This window comes from Salmo salar, chromosome 20 (genome assembly GCF_965601325.2).
Source record: "Salmo salar chromosome 20, fSalSal1, whole genome shotgun sequence".
Taxonomy (NCBI): domain Eukaryota; kingdom Metazoa; phylum Chordata; class Actinopteri; order Salmoniformes; family Salmonidae; genus Salmo; species Salmo salar.
The window spans coordinates 48,708,284-48,724,300 of NC_138310.1; the positions used below are offsets into that span (position 1 = coordinate 48,708,284).

A 16,017-nucleotide genomic window follows, 5' to 3' on the forward strand; every position below is an offset into this window, starting at 1 on the left:
TAGAAGTACACTAAAATTAGAATATCATCCGGAGCCTAGATCAGTATTTCTCAAGCCTGCATGGTAGCCTATCACTGCCCTAAATTACACAATGAGCAATCCACTCCTTGTGTAATTTAGTCATATTTCCCATGTATATATATTTTGTCATATTTCCCATATATATATATATATTCACTGATGCAATCCATTCATTGTGTAATTTAGGGCAGTGATAGGCTACCATGCAGGATTGAGAAATACTGATTACAGGATGATATCCTAATTTTACTGTACTTCTAATTGCTAAAATGTAATTTCATTCATGTCATTTAAACATAAACATACAAATATGCATGATTTAATTGCTCATTATGTGTTTACTTATTTGTCCATTTGAAATATTTGAATTGTGCAGTTATGGTTTAGAAAATGTAAAATGATATTGCTCCCTTTCTGTTAGATTTGTACAGTTATTTTGGTATTAGGACCAGTGGCGGTTCTAGACCATTTCAACTGGGGGGGCCAAGCTGGGGCCAGTTGTACTGTTAGAGGGGCCAGTTACATTGGACGTTATTGTTGTCATATCGTTTTCTTCACTGCATTGCAGGCATTAGCAGGCAAAATACCATGTTCATAATCATCATCGTTGCCACTGTCTAATAATGGATGTCAAAAAAGAACAATAGCGGCATGCAGGAGCCCGCCCCTGTGTGACGTCCTTACCAACGTGTCTATTTCGTGGAGATAGCGCGGGTCGGGTTATAAATTACGCGCTGAGAGGCACAGCAACACACGGACAACCGGAGCATTTCGCTCAAATACAAGCCCACTACTACCGCCAACAGATCATATAGTCAAACAAACGTACATTTTCTTCATATAAGTATTTCGTTCCTGCTTTAAGGTACACTCAGGGCGCACAATGGCAGAAAATATAAACATGGAGGGGAAGGCATCCAACGGAGAAGCGCATTTTGATGAGCCGATAGCCAACGGACTCCGCCACAAGAAGTGTTCCAACGAGACAACCGTGGAGAAAATCAAGAGGTTGGTCATGGCCAACTTGCTGGTGATTCTCACCGTGGCCGGGGTGATCGTCGGGGTGTTCATCGGACTTGGCGTGCGCCACATGGAGCTGAGCAGGACACAGATCCTCTACGTGGGCTTCCCTGGCGAGCTGCTCATCCGGCTGTTGAAGATGATCATCATCCCGCTGGTCGTGTGCAGCCTGGTGTCCGGGGCGGCCAGCATCGACCCCAAAGCCCTGGGCAAGCTGGGCGGCTGGGCGATGGTTTTCTTTTTGGTCACCACTTTAATTGCATCAGCCATCGGGGTGATCATGGCGTTCATCATCTCCCCCGGATCAAACACCGGCTCCAAGCCGATTTTGTCGGATGACGGCGAGCTGCCCCAGGCCAAAGAAGTGGTGGATTCCTTCTTGGACCTGATCAGGTGAGATCAGTGGCAGGGGTGGTGATTTAGGCTAAGCAAAAGGGGCAGACAGGCTGATGTGGCATCTAACCATTTGGGGGTAGTTCACTGAAGTGGCAGCGCGCGTGCCTTGTTTTGTCCCCATCCTTTTTGTCACATTGACAAAGTGCTCACACGTGGCAGACCCCTTAGCCAACAGCAAGCTAATGAACCCACTGTTTGAATTTGAACGGGTCTCCTTTGGATGTTGCTTTGCTCCCCCAAATTAGGCATACATTCCCATATATGAATTAGAAAACCGAGCAAAGTAGTCTGACTGCGCTTTTATTGCCTTTACCGCTTTACAGTCAGTGCTCTCATGCTGGGTCAGTACAAATAAGGTCTCTTGAAACTTTGAAGGGGGTACTGTCAGCCCAGCTTTCTGGGACTGTTGCTAACATCCGCGCCATCCAGATTAATTAAAGTCACAGTTTCCTCCAACCGGCCGGGGTTCCCTTTGCCGCGCGCCCAGAAAAGAAGGTCGCATGCCTCGGTCAAGTCCACACACAGTGCCATCATAGCGAGACCTTTGAGAAGGTATCCGTGTGCTAACGAGCTACAGTAGTTGCTAACTACACCAGCCAGCCAGTGAATTCCTCTTGCTGTAACATAGGGGAGTGGTTGCATCAGCTCATGATGCAGCCGGTTTAATCCTCGATGTGTATTCAGCGCGTCCGACGACAGATGGGTGTCTTGACCTGTCCGGTCTTGTCATTCCAACCCTCTTATCATCAGAAAATGACAACCTGTTTAGCCTACATACGCGATATTATGTAACATGTATGTGCTTAGTACAAATACACACATAGGAAACATTCTAATGTTCGTCGTAGTGTGTGTGGGCGGTAGTTCGGTGTAGGTTTTGGGCTGTCCCCCTTTCTTTCTAGGAATAGACTCTTGTATTTTCCAAAAATGGGCTGTACATTTCGTTCCAGCAATGTGTTTTTAGTCACAGACGAAGGAACGGTATATTGAACATTCCGTTCTTTCTTGGTTTACCACACTTCAAATCAAATAAAAGTGTATTGGTCACATACACGTGTTTAGCAGATGTTATTGCGAGTGTAGCGAAATGCTCGTGCTTCTAGTTTCGGCCAGTGCAGCAATATCTAACAACATTGACCCCCGACAGTGACTGTTAACAGGAGGTACTCAACTGTCAAAACGTCCTTTCCAGCACATCATAGGTGAGGAGAGGGGAGTCGTGCTTCCACAAGGAGTTGGCAACTATGTTATCCCTCCCTCCCACACTATGACAATCATTTAGCCTATCACATGTTATGCAACAATTGGATAATAAAGAATGGCCTATTCTCCAGGGCTAGAACTGGACTAAAGGACCCTGTGTTTTCGGTAGAATTAGAAACTTGACTAGACCACGCTCAGTCTACAGAGAAGTCATTGTTTATGGTGTGCCCTCTCGGGCTTTTCACCATAAAAAGAGCCCCGCTCAGGTTATTTCCGTTCATTTGGAGGCCCATTCTTCACACAACCTCAATTAGGCCTATGTCTGTTTCTTTGGGTTTATAAAGAGAAGCACATGTAGCGTCTCTAAATTGATGCCATGCAGCCAGTCTCGAGACTCCTTGATATGTAGTCTAGTATGGATTGATGCCAGTTTCCACAAGCGGCTTACTTCTTGTAAAACAATTCGCTAGCAAGGCAGATTTACTATTTTTCTCTATCTGGCAGAGGAAGGCAGCCAAAAACACCACTCCATACTCAACCTTTAAATAATTTATGAATGACAAAATCTTTTTTTTGTCAGCCAGTTGCTCTGTTTCTCCCGGTCAGCATTATGGGTGACCTCTAAACCTCAAAATCCATTGTGATGGTGAAAGTCAGAGGCTACTTTCCAAAGTCCTTCCAGCCTTCAGCTCGTCCAGACCCCTAGGTCCCAGTCCAGGAAAATGTCCTAAGTACACTTCAAACTGTTGAACTCAGATTACACAGGTGGGGGTAATTGGGTAATGCATATGCTTTAGTTTATAATCCTATAAACGGATTGTAATTCCTTCACCTATAGTTGTCGTTATGACTTAGTAACTCGCTCTTTGCATAATACGATCTGCAAGTTGCAACAGGGAGGTCTCTCCTTCCAAATCCAACGCATAAGGAATCCACTCGTTTATAATACATTGTGCTTTATTTGTATGTTTTCATTCGGATTAGTCTTCCTTGGATTGGTGTGGCTCTCGGCAGGGGATCAATGAGAAAGGTTGTCAGTCTCGGGAGGACACACACAGACACACAGAAAGGCCACAAAGGATGATGGTTAATTGTGCAGCTTGCGTGACTTATGTGGCTCATTAAAGCGACCACTCTCTGTCGGGGTCCCGGCCCGAAGAGCAGTTCACTACAGGGGAAACAAGGAGCCCTTTAAAGTATGCACGCTCACACACTGTTTTTCACTCCCTCCTCTCTCTCTCTCTCGCTCCTCTCTCTCTCTCTCTCTCTCTCTCTCTCTCTCTCTCTCTCTCTCGCATACATACTAACACAATATCACAAACAGTTGTGGCAGGTTCTTGTAGTCGTCGTAGTTACAAATGAACTCAATAACTTACCGGCTTAAACCGGTCAATAGGTTAAATAAAGGTCATAAACCAGCTGAAGTGGGACACGGCATCACATTTCCCGACCAGGTACGATAAACACTCTCTCCCCTTCACATCCTGGTTACTTTGCTGCTTATCTCACAAGAGGTTGCTGGCACCTTAAATTGCGAGGACGGGCTCGTGGTAATGGCTGGAGCGGAATCAGTGGAATGGGATGCCCTTGGATCCGTTCCAGCCATTATTATGAGCCGTCCTCCCCTCAGCAGCCTCCACTGCTTATCTCCATCTGGCTTTCGTCCGTTTTGCTTTCCCACCTGTCAGTTCAATGCTTCGTTCACAGGTGCCCCTATGCAGGCAGTGTTGTACCACCTGTTTGTTTGCTGGTCAAGGTTTGATGTGCCAGTAACTCATTTACATGGAACGACTGGTAGCGTTGGTCTTCAGTTGAAAGGATATGCCCTTTGCTCTTACTGACCTACCTGCAAGTCATTGTCTGTCCCGTTTTTTTTTACTTATCAGTCTAACCGTGAGACTAAACACACAGACAAACATACAGGACAAAGGAGCGTAGCTGTTATACGTAGATGGCATTAAGAGCTAGAGAGAAGGGCGGTGCTGCTGTTCACTCGATTTGAATGGGAGGCAAGTCCTTTAAAAAGCCTCGGGACAAAATAATTGGTCTGCAGGAACAAAGAAAGGCGGAGGTAAAGTATCAGGTGTTGCATCAGCCCCCCTCCCGCCCCCCTCCTGTAACATGCCTCTACAGCTCTCTCTCTATGGCATTTGGCTCACCTACCTGAGCAGTATTTCAGGAGTGTCCAAGACAGAGAAGGTTTTTATTATTAAAAGAAATGTACCTTAACTGACTTGCCTAGTTAAATACAAATTCATATTTACAATGACAGCCGACCCCGGCCAAACCCGGACGACACTGGGCCGATTGTGCGCCACGCTATGGGACTCCTAATCACTGCCGGATGAGATGCAGCCTGGATTCGAACCAGGGACTGCAGTGCCTGAGATCGCCGCGCCTCTCGGGAGGTGTCTTCTGTCTGCATCAGTTAGCCACGTACAGCCAGGAGGAACCCACAGTTTTGATCTGGTTTGACCAGGGAGAGGCGGCCTCAGGTGGACGCGGGGACATGAAAGCGACACGCCAACAACGCTGAAATCCCCCCCAGTAGAGTGTAAACACAACACACCCAGCACCACACTTTATGTGTACCCAGAAGATCAGGCAGGCTGTGTTGTGTGTATTTATGCTGTTTTACCAGCCCCTTCGCTCATTACTCAAACACCACGGCAATGTAAATACAGTACCAACCTGCTATTACACTAGCGTGTACACAGCATTGATGGCAAAATGTCAACTACACATTTTTACAGTAAATATGACAAACGGAGGCGTACGCACGGCTGGACGCACGGCTGGACGCACGCACACACCGCATGCCAAAACTGGACCCTGACAGAGATGGGTTACTGTTTTAATATGTGCACCGTTGTACATTCAATATAGTTTGTCTACTTTTCCTTGGGTGTTTGGGCATAGATACGGCTGCCACACAGAACGTTTGTTTTGTTTTAGGGTGTTTCTGTACTTGTCAGGGTGGGTGTATTAGGCCTACGGGTGCAGCCCTGTTTGCGTTCTCTTTTTCCTTCGGTTTATTCCAACCATCACCCAATGTTCCAGGGTCTAGCCTCGTTAATTTAGCTTTAATGGCCGTGGTGGCATCGGGTTGTCATGACACGGCCTACCAGGAAGTAAAATAAGGAAATGGAGGGGGTAGGTGGGGTCAGCCGGGTATTACATCTAAACAGAGTTATGTGGCCAGCGTCCAGCGAGTTTTGGGCAGGCAGACGGTTGTGCTGCTCCGGAGCGTCCGTTGAAATCTTACACCCATGTTAACGTCACTGCTTCCTGTTTCTGTGAGACCTTCACTCCCAGCCAGAGCAAGATTTTTTTTATTTAACCTTTATTTAACTAGGCAAGTCATTTCCGTTCCCCTTTTTTTTACCAAGTCCTGCGACAGCCACGGAAATGGAGTGTTTTGAATTGACAGGGTTTGTTAGACTGATAGAGGTCACCTTCCTAGAAATGTGGTTTAAGGGAAACTTCTACCTTAACTCATTCAACTCTCGGTCACATGGTTGCGACCATTTTAATCCCACAATGCATTGTTTCCTGTCCCGCGTGTGTTCAGGTCAGAAAGAGATGCAGGATAAAAACATGAAAGAAGTTCATCCCTTATTAGTCTAAATCCATATGGATGTTGACTAAGAGTGACGTGTGGGGGTAACTTAGTGCTCTGAGGAGAGTTGGCCTATATGTGGCATCCAAAATAATATCCCGATATGTCACTGTATTCTTTTTTTCCCGCCATCACTACTGGGGTGTGTCCGTGTACTATATTGTAGAGCAGTAATCTGCCCACCCGTCTCAGTGAGGTCTGGGTTTGGGCATGAAATCCCAGCCGCAGCAGTTTTGGAGGCAATCGGAGGACTAAAACACTGAAATGCTTCCCGCTGTTTCCACATGACTGAACTCGTGATTGGCTCCCTCGTGAGGCGTCGGTGCCCAAGGGTATAGGGGCCCGAGTTAGCATAAAGGGATCCTGGAAAGATAGCTTAGAAGTTAGAACAAGGAGTTCAGTTAGTTGTTGTATCCCGTTGGTTGTTACCTTTAGTCACAGACCTAGGATCAGTTTACCTTTCCCAAATTCCATTTTTGGAATGATAAATGAATGATGGAGATAAATACCCATTGATTTTTGAAGAATTTAATTTAGAAATGCCTATTAAGCTGAGTTCAACTGTTGTACCCCATCAGAACCCAAAATATAAGTGTATTTTACTCCAATGTTTGTAAACAGCGTGAATGTGAACATACACTGAATAGCATCAAATAATGGTTAAAGCTATGTGAATGGTCAGTTCCCCAAAGCTTTTTAGACGAAACAGAGGCGCGTAGAAAGCTTAGTTACAGTTTCAATTAAGGATTCTCGTTTCAACCATTAAGGGGGAAAACTCCAAAGGGAAAACTCCAAACTGACCGTAGATGAATGCCTCGTGGCAACTTTTACCTCTTGTAGAACACCAAAGGGTACAGGGCCCTGCGCATACTGTTACTCACCAGAAAACAAAGTCAAGCCAATACATTTTAGCCCTGGCTGTTACACACCTGCACTAGCACCTGTGTCCCTCAGAGATGTAGTGACTGAATGTTTCTCTTCCTGTAATCCCCCCCCCCCATTCTGGTTTCTAGCTGTGGTTTCTGATCATCATTAGGGTCACTGTCAGCACAGCTGGTGCCTTTGTAGTGTACTGAATGTGTCCCTTGTTCTCGCTTCCAGAAACATCTTCCCCTCCAACTTGGTGTCTGCTGCCTTTCAGTCTGTGAGTGTCCTCTTGTACTGCACATACAATAGAACGAGACAAACCGAGACTTAAAGGAATAATCCACTCAAACTATTTTGTGAGAAAAAAAAAAAATCTCATTAGTCCGCTGTTTATACAATCCCAATTTTGTTTGCATGTCTGCAATCACCTTTTCAAGATACAGGGCTTTCAAAAAGCAAATTGTAATTTGCCCCATGATGCAAAATGCGTCATCATGACAATGTGGCAAGTTACAATTGGCTGTTTTGAAAGTCAAATATCTTGAAAACTTGATTGCTGACATGCAAGACATGTCAAGGCTTTTAAGGCTTTTTTTGAAATCCACATAATTAGTTAGTTAAACAGAACATGTCTTGCATCAGTGTACTAATGAAATATGTCCCTCTCTGTCTGCAGTACGCTACCAGCTACAAGTTTGTGACCAAGAATGGCTCTAATGGCTTGCCCAGCATCACAGTTGAGAAGGTGCGTTGACTTAAATGCCCAAATTAGTTCAAAATCTATATAGGATGTCACATTTGACTTTGTAATATCTATGGCTGTTGACAGTTTGAACGTGTCTAAAATGCATCACTCACGCTGACCTGAGTTATTGCGTCGCGTGGAGTGGCTAATGTGTGTGTGTGTCTAGGTTCCCTTTGGCACAGACCAGGACGGTATGAACATCCTAGGACTGGTGGTGTTTGCCATAGTGTTTGGTGTAGCCCTGAGGAAGCTGGGAGAGGAGGGAGAGATCCTCATCAAGTTCTTCAACTCCTTCAACGAGGCCACCATGGTGCTGGTGTCCTGGATCATGTGGTAAGGGAGCCGTTTGCCCAGCAGCACTGTAGGGAATAGATCTGGGCGTGAGAGGATACGCGGATGATGAGTTTTGCCACCCCGCGTTTGTTCTCTTTCACACGTCAACTCGTGATTGTACTAATAATATGCTATATAAATAGTGTTTTTCAAGGACCTTAAGTCACTAATTGTTGTATTTGTACTTGCTTCATATGTGGCAATATTGATGCATATTTTTTGTATTTTTTTTTTGTATTTGTACTTTAGACCGCATCCTTACAAATTCACAATGGCAACCCACCTCTCCCTCCTCTCCCTCTCTCCAGGTATGCCCCCCTTGGAATCATGTTCTTGGTGGCAGGGAAGATCGTGGAGATGGAGGACGTGGGAACGCTGTTTGCCAGCCTGGGCAAGTACATTGCCTGCTGTATCGTCGGCCACGCCATCCACGGCCTGCTGGTCCTGCCGGGCATCTACTTTATCATCACCCGCAAGAACCCCTACACCTTCCTGTGGGGCATCTTCACCGCTCTGGCCACAGGCTTTGGAACCAGCTCCAGGTGCTGCTATAGTCACTAGATCACCATACTAGAGAGGATGGTCATCTTTAATTACTCTTTTACCAAGTTAGCTCAGTACCGTACCAAAGATGCTCGACTCCGTTACTATGCAGTTCAAATACAATTATTTAAGTGCTATGTAACAACATGTTACCAATGCAAAAGTGTTACAGAGAAGAGAAACATCGGTAAATACGTCAGAACAGAAATTAGCCCTCTCTCTCTCACTCACTCACTCACTCACTCACTCACTCACTCACTCACTCACTCACTCACTCACTCACTCACTCACTCACTCACTCACTCACTCACTCACTCACTCACGCTCTCTCTCTCAGCTCTGCCACCCTGCCCCTGATGATGAAGTGCGTGGAGGAGAACAACGGCGTGTCGAAGCACATCAGTCGTTTCATCCTGCCCATCGGGGCCACCGTGAACATGGACGGTGCAGCGCTCTTCCAGTGTGTGGCGGCCGTCTTCATCGCTCAGCTCAACAACATCCCACTCAACTTCATCCAAGTCTTCACCATCCTGTGAGTCCCGCTCTCCCTAGTCAGTTTGATTCGGTTCAGTTTGATTCTAAGGGGCAGTTGTGTTGGGTGAAGCGGAGCAAATTCAAATGTAGTAGCTATAAACACGCGTACAAAACAGACTTGTATAAAGCTTGGGTCAAACTTGCTAGACTGAGTATTAGGAAACGCTGTGCTCTTGAGTGGCTAATTCTCTGCATGTCCCGCCCCCTCTGTCAGAGTGACAGCCACAGCGTCCAGTGTGGGAGCAGCAGGGATCCCCGCGGGGGGCGTGCTGACGCTGGCCATCATCCTGGAGGCAGTGGGACTGCCCACCAGCGACATCTCCCTCATCCTCGCCGTCGACTGGCTCGTGTGAGTACCTCGTGTTTACTGCAGTTCTATTGGAACAGCTCCTCCATCATAAGGCCTCTATAATGCTGTCATATACATGTCATAACACCCGCGACCGTTTGTCTGCTTCATACACTTGGCACAGCATTGACATGACATAATAATGCATATGGTGACCAACCTGGGTTTGAATGGTTTAACCGTGATCGGATCGTTGTTTCAGTGACCGTACCTGCACCATTCTGAACGTGGAGGGCGACGCCTACGGAGCTGGGCTGCTGCAGTGGTACGTGGACCGCTCTGCCAAGTCCGAGGAGGGGCCGGAGCTAAGCGGGGTAAAGATGGAGGACGACACGCCCGCCGTGCCGGAGCACTCGCCCCTCATCGAGGAGAAGGAGAGCTGGGGTGCGGGCGACGAGACGGCGGCTCGCGGCTCTGAGAAAGAGTCGGTCATGTAGATGGTTCGCTGCCGTGTCATCGATGACCCACCGTTTGACCCCTCAATCATGCCAATCCAGAAAGGAGGGGAGAGGGCCTTTTTAGACTTCCATTTAAAGACGATTCCTCTCCTTGTGTCTTCTCTCTTTCTAAGCGAGACTGATAGATCCAGGTGGGGGGTAAAGGAGAGCGTGAACAGAGGCTGTTCAGATTTGAACATGACAGAGTATTTTTTTAAGGACTCTAGATTGGAATCCTTTGAATGCTGCTTTGGTTCAGAAGAGCTGGCCCTGACTTCCTCTCTCTTTTAAATATTTATAACAGTAACCAGCCTTGAAAAAGCAAATATCTCCATGTTTTCTATATCACAGCCGCATGTACAGTTTGTTTCTCTGTGTATGAAGTAGCCTGCACTAATTCTCACTGTACTTTGTGAGAGTAGATGATGAAAATTCCAAAGTTATCACACAAGATCCTCTGTACTGTATGATGTACCAAATTAAGTTAAATCCTAAATGATGTTCCACTGCTAGAAAAATGACTTTTCTCACACAAGAACTGTAGCTCTGCTCAATGCTTCTAATCTGTAGCTGTTTTTATCCCAAACAGTGTCATTTCAGTTAGTCAGTCTGGGGCTCGTGTCCATGCCAAGCACAAGAGGGTTTGCACAGTCCAAATGAAGGCCTCGTCTTCTCACAATATTAAAAGAATGTGTGAGAGGTGTTGCAATAGAGATCCTATTAAATTACTAGAGGGGAAATGTCATAATCTCTCAAAGTTCCAGAATGGGTCAAAATGGCAGCCATCTTGGTCAGGGAGAAATCCAAAAACAGTCTTTGGAATGAATCGCAGTAGAGGCATAGGTGATGCATTTCCTGCTTTTACTTAAGCAGGGGGGGAAAGTAAGGCATGTGATACATCATAAATTGTGCTATAGAAATACTGATTTGAGCTAGTGTTGCTATGGATTGACTGCATTGTTTGAATAGGGATGTTGGCATATTAGCAGTTAATTTGAAAAAATGTATAGAATCATTCCTCAAACTGTCTGGCTAGCTAGCTAATACACACATAGAGTGCAGATAAATTATTTTTGTTTTACACTATATTATAACAGCACTGGCAAACCATGGTTGACCAACTCCATGACCAACGTGGCTGACCTTTGGACTTTGATAAGAAGGTTAATGACCATTCTAGTATTCTAATTCTTAATTCTATTGGTGTTGCCCTTCCTGTTCCTTCACTAGGCTAAGAGTTGCAGTAACATAATGTTGCAAGTCCTATGTTTATTGGGGCTTAGGACTTTTGGCAGAAGAGTGGGAAGATAAGTGGGGGGAGTTACAGTGAGTAAGTCTGAGGCAAATTCATTTACAGGAAAAAATTATGAAATTCTATTTCTCTATGACAAAGGTGTATCTTTTAAAGCAAGGGTTATTGACTGTAGGCCGGTTATCAATGTGTTAATTTCATTGCTTTTTTAATGACCTCTTTTTTTTTTTTTTATATGTATCAGATATACTTCAAAGCAGACGAGGCCAGTGGCTGAGTAGGCACATACTCGTCAGCCTCTTTTTGGGTCCGTTCTACTGTTTAAAATTGTCTCCAAACTGGCTTCCCTTCATCAAGTGAAGAATGTACCTTACCCAAATCATGAACACGCCTTTTTTATTTTTTTATTTGTAGACTTAGTAACGTTATTTTAAAGTTTATTTTTGCTAGTTATTTGATGTTTTAATCATTTGTTGGTAATAGCTTTTTATACTCAATGTTTATCATTCTGCACAGAGCCGCCTGAAAACCTTTGGCGAGACAGCATTTTTATTTTATTTAACTAGACAAGTCAGTCCCTATGGGACTCCCGATCACGGCCGGTTGTGATACAGCCCGGGATCAAACCCGGGTCTGTAGTGACACCTCTAGCACTGCAATGCAGTGTCTTAGTCCGATGCGCCACTTGGTTCCTTTGCTCCAGTACTATTACCACTTCCAAAGCAGCAGCACCTACTGGCCAGTTACTTGCGTTCCAGTTCAACACTTACCCGCTCTGTCACAATCTACCATTGAAAACTGTTTTCCTGAGCAAAAATAAGCGACTATAAATCTACTTGCTGAGCTTACTTATTTTAGGGAAAGGGATTTACAACGGTAAACCTTCAAAAGTGAACATACTAGCAATATGCTGGCTACTGGTGATAGTCTGCACAAAGAAAGCTACAAAAATACACGTTTTAGCATTCGTCTTGGCTATCTTACTGTACTAGCCAGGTTGATTAAGCAATAAGGCCCGAGGGGGTGTGGTATATGGCCAATATACCACGGCTACGGGCTGTTCTTCGGCACGACACAACGCGGAGTGCCTGGATGCAGCCCTAAGCCGTGGTATGTTGGCAATATACCACAAACCCCAGAGATGCTTTATTGCTATTATAAACTGGTTACCAACGTAATTAGAGCAGTACAAATAAATGTTTTGTCATGACCGTGGTATACAGTCTGATATACCACGGCTGTCAGCCAATCAGCATTCAGGGCTCGAACCAGCCAGTTTATAAAATCTCTTTGGGAACGCAATTGTCTTAAAGGGACAGCGTCCTATTTTGAGATGTAAAACAAATATTCTCAATAACATACTTTAGAGAAAAAAAAGGAATGCAATTAATATAATGCAGTTCTAAAGAATAAAGTAATGACTTGCATTGCGAAATTATATTAAACCAGATTTGTTTTATACATATAATAACCAATAGCCTATTAATAGCTGCATATAGAGAGAAAGCGTGCCAACCTATGGGCTCTACATGACCCCAATGCATTTATTCTTTAAGGGCCAGTCAGGCCGACTGGCCTAGTCGGGCCAGTGAGATAAAAGTTAATAGGCTGTCATTGTAAATAAGAATTGGTTCTTAACTGACTTGCCTAGTTAAATAAAGGTTCAATAAAACAAATCATGTTGGACCCTGCCATAGCCTATGAACAGGACCCAGACCATGACCCGGTTCATGAGATTAGGAAAGACTCCAGGCACCAGAAAAGACACCTATGAATTATTTTGCTACACTACTTTTGAACCTGTGGTGCCGCCTCTTAATTCTGCAGCCTTTTCCCCCTGCTGTCTGTCTTTGTTTTGTGCAATGCTGTAAAAAAACACCTCATTCCACAGGGTCTTTGGAGTGCCGTGTGTATCTATGTGTATGTGTGTGTCAGCGTGTGTACAGATGTACGTGTGGTGATGGTGGATGTGTAGTCAGTCACCATGGTTACATGATGACATAGTTACTAGAGCTGTAGAGAACCACGGTTTTGCTCTGAAATTACTCCGTTATTTCTAGAAATAAAATACTTTTTATTAATATTCACTTGTTGACTTTGCATCTTATTTCATATTTCTAAATAATATATAATAATACTATAATCTATGCCATTTAGCAGGCGTTTTTATCCAAAGCGACTTACAGTCATGCGCGTATTCTTTTTACGGCCCCGGGAATCAAACCCCCGTTGCAAACGCCATGCTATACCAACGGAGCTACAGAGGACCTAATGGTAATGGCTGTGTACATAAATATTACAAAGGTTGATGTATGGAACACCTTCCAAATATTACGTTGCAATCTTTTTTGCCCTCAGAACAGCCTCAATTCGTCGGGGCATGGACTCTACAACGTGTCGAAAGCATTTTCCATGGCTTATGTCTCAAACTCAAACCGGTGTGTCTGGCACCTACTATCACACCCCGTTCAAAGGCACTTCACCCTCTGAATGGCACACATACGCAATCCATGTCTCCGTTGTCTCAAAGCTTAAAAATCCTTCTTTAACCTGTCTCCTCCCCTTCACCTACACTGATTGAAATGGATTTAAGTTATATCAATAAGGGATCATAGCTTTCACCTGGTCAGTCTAGGGCATTTTGTACACTCAGTGTATACAGTATGACACATTGTGAATAGGCCCTCCGGACAAGACAAGTTTGTCAGGTTGTAGTTAATGGCGATGCCCATGAATGAACATATTACACAGACTACCTGGTGCTATGTCCTGCCTCCATGAGGTGTTGACAGAGAGACATGTACTTCTATTCATTCTAATGGAACTTCAGACATGCCTCTGGCTATATATATATATATTAAAAAAACCTCTGAAATCTTCATCCCTAACTGCAACGTTTTCAGACAAGATAGAATGGCCAAAGGGGGCGGTGTTGCAATCTATTGTAGAGAGAGCCTGCAGAGTTCTGTCCTACTATCCAGGTCTGTTCCCAAACAATTTGCACTTCTACTTTTAAAAATCCATCTCTCTAAAAACAAGTCTCTTACCGTTGCCGCCTGCTATAGACCACCCTCGGCCCCCATCTGTGCTCTGGACACCATATGTGAACTGATTGCCCCCCATCTATCTTCTGAGCTCGTGCTACTAGGTGACCTAAACTGGGACATGCTTAACACCCCGGCCATCCTACAATCCAAGCTTGATGCCCTCAATCTCACACAAATTATTAATGAGCCCACCAGGTACCACCCCAAAGCCGTAAACACTGGCACCCTCATAGATATCATCCTAACCAACTTGCCCTCTAAATACACCTCTGCTGTTTTCAACCAAGATCTCAGCGATCACTGCCTCATTGCCTGCATCCGTAATGGGTCAGCGGTCAAACGACCTCCACTCATCACTGTCAAACGCTCCCTGAAACATTTCAGCGAGCAAGCCTTTCTAATCGATCTGGCCCTGGTATCCTGGAAGGATATTGACCTCATCCCGTCAGTAGAGGATGCCTGGTTATTTAAAAAAAAATGCCTTCCTCACCATCTTAAATAAGCATGCCCCATTCAAAAAATGTAGAACAAGGAACAGATATAGCCCTTGGTTCTCCCCAGACCTGACTGCCCTTAACCAACACAAAAACATCCTGTGGCGTTCTGCATTAGCATCGAACAGCCCCCATGATATGCAACTTTTCAGGGAAGTTAGAAACCAATATACACAGGCAGTTAGAAAAGCCAAGGCTAGCTTTTTCAAGCAGGAATTTGCTTCCTGCAACACAAATTCAATAAAGTTCTGGGACATTGTAAAGTCCATGGAGAATAAGAACACCTCCTCCCAACTGCCCACCGCACTGAGGATAGGAAACTCTGTCACCACCCATAAACCCACTATAATTGAGAATTTCAATAAGCATTTTTCTACGGCTGGCCATGCTTTCCGCCTGGCTACCCCTACTGCAGTCAACAGCACTGCACCCCCCACAGCTACTCGCCCAAGCCTTCCCCATTTCTCCTCCCAAATCCATTCAGCTGATGTTCTGAAGGAGCTGCAAAATCTGAACCCATACAAATCAGTCGGGCTAGACAATCTGGACCCTTTCTTTCTTAAATTATCTGCCAAAATTATTGCAACCCCTATTACTAGCCTGTTCAACCTCTCTTTCGTGTTGTCTGAGATTCCCATAGACTGGAAAGCAGCTGCTGTCATCCCCCTCTTCAAAGGAGGGGACACTCTTGACCCAAATTCCTACAGACCTATATCCATCCTACCCTGCCTTTCTAAGGTCTTCGAAAGCCAAGTCAACAAACAGATTACCGACCATTTCGAATCCCACCGCACCTTCTCCGCTATGCAATCTGGTTTCAGAGCTGGTCATGGGTGCACCTCAGCCACGCTCAAGGTCCTAAACGATATCGTAACCGCCATCGATAAGAAACAATACTGTGCTGCCGTATTCATTGACCTGGCCAAAGCTTGCGACTCTGTCAATCACCACATCCTCATCGGCAGACTCAATAGCCTTGGTTTCTCAAACGATTGCATCGCCTGGTTTACCAACTACTTTTCTGATAGAGTTCAGTGTGTCAAATCCGAGGGCCTGTTGTCCGGACCTCTGGCAATCTCTATGGGGGTGCCACAGGGTTCAATTCTCTGGCCGACTCTTTTCTCTGTATACATCAATGATGTGGCTCTTGCTGCTGG

At 45.1% G+C, this 16,017-nt stretch overlaps 1 protein-coding gene across 1 annotated transcript; it reads left to right on the plus strand.

The window, feature by feature from the left end:
• The first annotated feature begins 731 nt into the window (after positions 1-731).
• Positions 732-13,406, plus strand: LOC123729257 (neutral amino acid transporter B(0)). Its single transcript, XM_045703551.2, has 8 exons — positions 732-1,434; positions 7,361-7,403; positions 7,803-7,871; positions 8,038-8,204; positions 8,513-8,746; positions 9,085-9,279; positions 9,496-9,630; positions 9,833-13,406. The coding sequence occupies exons 1-8, from the start codon at positions 905-907 to the stop codon at positions 10,065-10,067; spliced, it is 1,608 nt and encodes a 535-aa protein (XP_045559507.1). The 5' UTR covers positions 732-904; the 3' UTR covers positions 10,068-13,406.
• Positions 13,407-16,017: the final 2,611 nt, after the last annotated feature.